General features: G+C 41.7%; 1 protein-coding gene across 1 annotated transcript; it reads left to right on the top strand.

The window, feature by feature from the left end:
* Positions 1-2,133: 2,133 nt before the first annotated feature.
* LOC101854787 (cytochrome P450 2D26) lies at positions 2,134-7,827 on the top strand. Its single transcript, XM_005095932.1, has 2 exons — positions 2,134-2,316; positions 5,068-7,827. The coding sequence occupies exon 2, from the start codon at positions 5,081-5,083 to the stop codon at positions 6,596-6,598; it is 1,518 nt and encodes a 505-aa protein (XP_005095989.1). The 5' UTR covers positions 2,134-2,316; positions 5,068-5,080; the 3' UTR covers positions 6,599-7,827.
* Positions 7,828-8,498: the final 671 nt, after the last annotated feature.

Here is an 8,498-nt window from a genome sequence, read left to right on the forward strand (position 1 = left end):
GACGAAAAGAAATAGGGTTTGTTTATGGTGGCGGCTGGTGGTGGGTTGCTGCGCAGGGGGTTAATCGAACTGGGAAAACTCACGCCTTATAAACATCACTAGCGGAGTTTGGTGTACATGATAGCAAAGCGGGAACAGCACAATCGTAGTGGTAGGCCTACTAGGACTAGTCAGGCCTACCCAGCCTACCGCTACAACTACAACACAGACAATTTGGCTTCCTCATTGCATGTATTTTGAAGAAGATTTTTTGCTGGTAGGCAGCAGTTTCACGAGGTTTCTTCCACCGGACATTGGAAGAAAGAAGACATGCAGTGTACACAAGAATAACAAAAGAAGACCCATTGACGGTTAATACCACCACCTTTTCCACGAGTTTTTAGAGAGAATGAATCTTATTACGTTTTACTACATTTTGAAGTAGGTAGAATCTTCTACCTAGAACGTGGCACGAATTACGACCAGCTCAGTTGCTACAGTGATCACACAGGAGCAAAATTTGGTAACCGATTACACCACACCCCGGCGCGAGACGCGGGTCAAGAACCAAAAGATGGTTCTGGATTCTGGTAACTTTACCCGCCAGGCGGCAAATTAGCAGGGCCTCTGCCTACACACACGCGTTGACCATGTACATGTACTATGAACGCTAACATAAAAGAGAGTGTCACATTACTCGGTCTCCCGCGGTTGAGACAGGGCGTGCGATTTCTCAAAAACTGCCGCTACTAAATTTATAAACATTGGCATAGTCTGCGCTCATATGACCTTATTATGCAGTTGCGAGCGCCATAAAACCTCTACTGAAACTAAAAATTGGCGTAGTCTGTTTTCTTGCAAACAATTTTGACACAACTCCTGCGAACGTACCTAATGTTCCGCTCATCACTCTTTCAACCAAACACGTCTGGTACAAGAAAAAAGAGGCTAGAGTACACTCCTTCCCCTTTACCCCTACTCTCCCCCTTTCCAAACTGAAAACTCTCAGTGTGCGCTCCGTCTTCGAAATGTGCGCAATGTGTTTTGTTGGATGTGAACTCAAGCAAACACACAACACCCTCTTTCATTTCTTTGTCACTCTCTCTCTAGTACAGTAACACCTCTAATCTTTGGGTACTAACAAAAAGCACAATACTCTCCTTCTTTTCTTTGTATGTCACTCTCTTGTACATTAACACCTCTAATTTTTAGGTACTTACATGACCAATTTGAGTTGCAAGTGCCGTGCGCAAAACTCTTACTAAAACTAAAAGCAAAAAAAAAAAACCCCTCTTCTGTTTCTTTCGTCTTACAATCTTCTTCATCTCTGCCTACAGGGTTCTCGTGGTCTAGAGGTTAAGGGTGTTTTCCTCTCATTCAATAGTTCCCGGGTTCGAATACGGATAGCGACGGAAAATTTTCTTCTCTAAAAATGTCTACTTTCACCTTCTTTCCTGCTCTGCGACAATGTTCTGGAGTCTACGTTCATCTCCAATGTCTGCCCCCACCCCTTCACCTCCTTTGTCCGTCTAATCTGCGCTCGTGACTCTTTCAGCAGCCTTTCTATTGCTACTCATTGGCTCTTTCTTACTGCTGTCTGTAATAGTGTTGAAAGGGACGTTAAACCTATACCATTTCACAATTTTTCACTGCTTTCTTTCAACAACACCCCTTATTTTACGGTAGGAAAGATCTACAACTAGCCATCTTGGATAAGGGCAAAAAATCTCTGAGGTCCAATGTGCAAGTTGCGCAGGTTAAAGATCCCTTGGCGGTCCAAAATCAATAAGAGTGGGCTTCCGCCGCCACCCGGGCAAAATTCAAAATTTCCTACCAACCGAAAATGCTTAATGTGTCCCGCGCACCCATATGACCTTACACAGTTGCAAGCGCCGAAAAACACAACCCCCCCCCCCCCCCCCCTCTCCACACACACACACACAAATAATCTAATTATTAAAAAAAAGAATAAAAAGAAAAAATCTGTATACTATGGAGACCCACTTAAAATATGCTTAGGTAAAAACAACAAAGAGTTACAGTTTACGAACCCCCCTCCCCCTTCCCCCAGGCATCCAACATAACCCGTCCACGACAAAGATATTGAGAATCTTTGCGCTTGGTGTGAAGCGCAAACCGTTATAAATAGCGGGCAAGACCGTTCGGATTATTATTCACTGTACATCGCCTATAGGCTATCAAGTAACGATAAATCAACTCGTATGTACATTATAATACATTTGATACCTGTAATATTATCTTTGGAAGTTTTGAAAGGCTGCCATTCTGCTCTCTGCCAGACGCTGGGTACATAATACACGTTTGGGCTGAAGCAAGGTAAATAAAGCTAGTTTCTTACTTTACTCACGTTCTTCTTTTTTTCTGTTCTTTCTTTCTTTTTTTTTTTTTTTGAATATTGTTTAGTCTATCTCGAATTTGTTTGTCTCTGTCTAGATCTAGTATGATTATTATCTCTGTCTCTGTATTCTTGATCAAACACAAAACAAGTAAATAACTTTTCAACATTTCGGTCAAATTCTTCTTTTTTGGGGCATCATATCTGTTACTTTCGTTATGCATGTACTTTTTCTTTTTTTTAATTGTAGGGGTTAAATCTTTCTTGGAAAGATGAGGGGAAAACTAGTGTGTGTTTAACGATTCTGTCACCAGACAGAGTAGTGGCACGGTATAGCGGTGTATCATTCCTATAAACACTATCATTATCAGAATGAATTATGTAGGATATCTTAAGACATGGTACCGCATTCTGCGCATATTTTCAGCTCAGCACCAACTGGGTGGGGAGTCTCGAGAATTCCCCAAACAAAGCATGTTCTAGAATGCCTATTTGGGGATTCAAACTAAGGTCTCGTTCATGGGAGCCGTGCATGATACAAACTGAACTGAACTGAACTAGTCTTGTTCATTAGAGTGAGAAATAATCGAAAGAGTGAACAATTTCAGATTACTGGCTTTCGAGAGAAGTCACTCGGCTCCTTGCTCAGGAAAAAAAAACGAACAAAAAACAAAAACAACCCCGTCCCCCAATCTATGAAACAATATGAAACAATTTAGATTTTTTTTAAAAAACGGAGTCGGGCTAGTTTGACTGCGCTCATCGATGAAAACTAAGACAGGATTTATGGTGAAAGCAAAGTTGAGATACTCTATGGTGTTAGATATTTTCACGTCGCTACCAAGCATAATATATATAGCCTATATATATATATATATATATATATATATATATATATATATATATATATATATATATATATATATATATATATATATATATATATATATATATATATATACTATTATAGTATATATTATATATCCTTTGAGACAATGGGAGAGTTCAACCATAACACCACTGAAGCCAACATACGGACTCTCAGATATTATGGAAATGCTAAAATGTACCTTTCTTTGTATAAAACTAATAGAAAGTAGATAGTCTGGGTGGGGAGTCTCGAGTACGATGAATTGTTATAATAATACTTTACAATGTGTGATACCATCGCTGTCCATATACAAAGAAAAGGAGGAGCTGTAGACATAATATGTTCAGTCAAGAGCTCATAACATTGACAGTATTTTCTACAGAAGTGATTTTTTTCTCTACACGAAGGGCGCCTGTACCACCAGGAGCAACAACAGCAAGAATAATTTGTAGTTTTTTTGTAGCCCCCACTCCCTAATCGAGCATCTATAGGCCTGATCTCCAGGTCAATGAAATTGATCGTTAAAAGCGACATTCGAGATAAAAAAAAAAGTATATACCCACATGTTTTAACACAGACAGTCAAGCACACGCACGCACGCACACACACACACACACACACACACACACACACACACACACACACACACACACACACACACACACACACACACACACACACACACACACGTTCGCACGCACGCGCACGCTCCCGCATACGCTCCCTAGATACTGTAGAACCTGTGTAAGACTTAATCGCAAGGGAGTCAGAAAAAATATTCTGTCTTAAAACAGACATTTTCCGTCTTAGAGAGGGGAATGTAGGGAGCGATGAATAGGGATTTCAGAGACCAGCCGGTAGAATCAGGGGTCGCTTGTTGGTCGGAAAGCAGTGGTCAAAACTTCACACATTTCAAGTGCTATCCTCTGTGGTAATGGAATGCGTCAATCCTACCTATCAATTGCCACCAGTGCTTGCTTTTTGATCTATTAGAAACAGAAGCGTTAGGACTTCTCTTTTGATCCCACCATTACCCCCCCCCCCAAAAAAACCCACAAAAAACCCCCCAAAAAACCCAACAACCAACAAACAAACAAAAAACAAAACAAAACAAAACAAATAAATAAATAGATACATAGATAAATAAATAAATAAATAAATAAATAAATAAATAAATATTTTTAAAAATAAAAAAACAAAAAAATCATTGTCATAAGCACAATCAACCACTGCCATCCCTCCCGCGTATGTAACAACGGTTTCAGCTCCTCTTTAAATCTCGATCAGAGCGGCAGGCATTGGCCAAACTACGTGTACCTCTAGCATCTGGCTACTCATGAAAATGTCCATGCTGGGGCGCCACTCGGGCACATTTACAGGCACTAGTGAGATTTCTTACACACACCACCCTGATAATCTTCACAGCTAAGGGCTCACATGGATGGGGTAATACTACGCCCACATTGCACCGCCACTCCCCTTTCTCGCCCGGCGGCATGGAGTATAATTTAGAACCGATGAAACAAAACTTGATAACATGTGATTTCGTTTCAAATGATGGCTGAGTGGACAAAGATGTCTCCCAAAACGAATTTCTCTTTCCGTTTCCACGTTAGACAGGTTCTTGACATGTAGAGGTAATTATAGAGGGGTTTATCAGGGGAGGGGGGGGGATTCCGTTATGACAGGATTCCGTCTTACACAGGTTTCGTTAAGACAGATTTGACTGCGCTTCCATAATAACAACGAAACCTGGAAAGTTGATGCAAAATAACGCTTCCAATCCCGGTGAGCTGGTTACTCTCCACAGCTTGAAGGACTGTCATCATAGCAGAGTAATTAATTAATTTTTATTTTTCAGGTCCAGTCTCACAATGGTGTCAGGGTACGCTCTCGTCCTTGTGGCTCTGATAACCCTCCTGCTTTTCGTACTTAACCGCAAAAAGAAAACGAACGTCCCTGGTCCGCCTTTCCTTCAAGGTCTGAAAGAATTCTCAAGGAGCGTCAAGTCGAACAAACTCCATGTCTTGGCTGCCAAGTGGGCGGACAAATATGGCGACCTCGTGTCGGTGAACGCCGTAATCAGCAAGGTCGTCTTCATCAACAGTCCCGCGCTCGCTCGTAAACTTCTCTCAGACCCTAGTACGAGAGACATCAGCAACGACAGACCTCCGACTTACCTAGGCAAAGTATTCTTAAATGGATACAAAGACATTATAACTGCCCCGCATGGGAAAGAACATAGCCAGAGGAGAAAACTCTTTCACAACGTTCTAAAGTTCTACGGTGAAGGAGTTCAGGGCTTTGAAAATCTAATGACAAACACAAGCAAACATTTGTGTGAGCGTCTGGCAAAGTACACTGGGAACACACCCCTAGTGACAGAAATCAGTGGTTACATCGGCTGGGTAGTTGGACTTTTGCTAAAGGGAAAGGACGTTGCTCAAGAAGACATTGAGTCAATGCAGAAGTATATTGGAATAGGAAATGAAGCTTTTATATTAGAAAATGAAATCTTCCTAGAATCAATTCCTTACATAGCACAGGTTCCTGGTTTCCGGCTGAATGAGCTGGTGAAAGGGTTTGAAAAGGTGGACAAAGAGATTGACGTAAGATTCCTAACATCTGTTCGAGAAACCTTCAAGAAAGGCGAAAAGACTGGCATCATAACTGATTTGTTGGAGCAACAGAACCAATTAGATAAGAAAGGGAACTTCGCTGACATGTCCGATGAAATTGTGCTCTGCCTTGTCAAGAATATCATTGCCGCAGCCAACCTTACGACAGCAGGGACTCTCAGTGCTTTAATTTTGTTGATCATCGAAAACCCCAAGATACAGGAGCGTATCTATGCAGAGATCTGTGAAGTTATCGGTGATAACCCTCCGAGTTTTGACCACAAACGTCTAATGCCTTACACGGAAGCGGTGATCCTGGAAACATTAAGATATTGTACAGTAACGCCTTTCCTTCTACCCCACTACGCCAGGGAAGACATCGACTTCAAGGGTAGTTTCATTCCTAAAGGAACCTTCCTTCTCCTGAATGCATGGTATTTCCACCGCAGAGAAGATTTGTGGGACAAGCCCTGGACCTTCAACCCCGACAGATTCCTAGACGCTAACGGCCAACTGTTGTCTACAGAACATCCAACACGCCAGAACCTTCTGGCGTTTGGAACCGGCAAACGTGCTTGCCCTGGGGAAAGTTTCGCGAGGCTCCGCATCTTTTTCATCCTGGTCACATTGGTCCAACAATTTCGTTTTCTTCCCCCTGTTGGCGCTGAGCTCCCTTCAACGAACCCGGAGAATTGGGAGACGAAATCTGTGATGGCACCGCATGACTACACATGCCGCTTGGAGCGTCGGTCTGCTGCAGAGGCTGGAATATAGAACTCATGGCGGAGAGGTGGTGGGCGGGGGAGGTTGGGATTGTTGAGGGGGTGAGGGAGAGTGGGTACTGAAATGATGGTGTTCTGCTGTCCCTACACCGAGTTGAAACGACTCACATTGGACAAGATGACATAAAAACCTATAGCAGTGACCACTATAAAATATAATGTGTATTTGAAGCCTCACGCTAGTCTTCTGCTAAAGATCTAATTCGAGGATAGGAAGGAGAAAGAACAATTATCGATTTCAAAGAGACATTTTCAAGACAGTAAAAAAAACCCAACAACCAAGCTGTTTACAAGTTTTCTTCTCGTGGAGAGTTAATAACAACATCTTTTCTTACTTTTTTTTCCACTGGCTGATTTTACTTAGTTCAGCCGTGTGGGGAGAATATTTTTATCGAGGATCTCAGACTTTCTGCTGGGACGTTGTATCCCTTTCACCGCGGGTTAGCCCCACAAGGCATGGTCGAAACTCGCCAACTCGCTTTTTGCATGATCTAATTTGTATATGTGGGGGCGTAAAAAGGCTAACATTAAATTCTATCATTTGTTTGTAAATGCCCATTTTGTAAATATGTTGCCCTTTGGAAGTCTACATCCATGATTTTCTGAACTCACGTCAACTGGCATTTCAGGAACGTTTTGGATAACAAGCCACAATAATACGCGACATGTCCCATTCTCTTTTAGGACATTTGTTCGCGCTCTGATATTATAATATGCATAACTGTCTTCGTAACTTTTGTCCATCAATTTTTATGCCATTTTAACTTCTTGATTTTATTTTGTATACAAAACCGTTTGAATTGAGAAGTTAATGTAAATATGACATTTTAATGCACAGTTATTATTATGATTATATTTTGATCGTTTAGTGCTTCAGTTTAGGTGTGACTTCAGAATGGAAGCTTTCAGTGATAAATTCAACAAATTTTGAACATTTTGCTATAATGGCAAACGTCATATCTGTTATCTATCTATCTGTTTATGTGAGTTACTACGTGATCAACACGGTATTCTTCCCCTTCCCATGGGGGGGAGGGGGGTTCGATCAAAAACAAATCCGATAAGATGTGCAACACTATATAAAATATGTTAGTCGAGCATCTTAAATTCTTCTTCATAACACTTGTCTTGCCTCATCAATTGAAATTTACTTTACTTTTCCGATCCAGCGGCCATTTGGGTTCTAGCCCTTCGCTCTGTCGATATGGCAAAGAACTTACAGGTTTTAATCAGCTCTGCTTTGTCGCTGTATAAGAGTATTTCCGATGTCTGAGAAGGCAGGTAAGTAGGTGCTACGCAGGTCGCAAAGTGCAGGGCAGTTTTAAAGAGGTGGTGTGGTACTGTTTCATCCTGGCAGTCGCACAACGGGCAGTCGGGTGGGGTATCCTTGCGGACCCTATTAAGGTAGGAATTTAGTGGGATGTGTTGTGTTGTTCGCAGGCCTCATCAAATGAAGAATACAAAGATTTAAGACACCTAAAAAATTCTCTGTACATCTGCCACCGCACTGTGCTGGAATCAAATAAATTATGTCTATCGCCTCCCCCTCCCCCCCTTTTTTTTTTTAGGTAATAGATGCAAGATCAGTGAATACAATGTGCATTGTAAGAATATACAAATCATACTGCTCGTTCTTATCGACAACACAACATAATGTAATATAATATGTTTGTACACCTAATCTTACCCATTGTGTCCCATCTGTTTTCAACCGCTGCCTTTTGGTTGCTTTTCTTGCACTTCTACTAAACAAGCGAAACCCAGATTCTCAACTACGCTCAAATACGCACGCACTAACACCAACTTACACACACACACACTCTCTTTCTCTCTCTCCCCCTCTCTCTCTCTCTCTCTCTCTCACACACACTCACACACACAGACACACACAC

Source organism: Aplysia californica, unplaced genomic scaffold (assembly GCF_000002075.1).
Source record: "Aplysia californica isolate F4 #8 unplaced genomic scaffold, AplCal3.0 scaffold00117, whole genome shotgun sequence".
Classification (NCBI taxonomy): Eukaryota; Metazoa; Mollusca; class Gastropoda; order Aplysiida; family Aplysiidae; genus Aplysia; species Aplysia californica.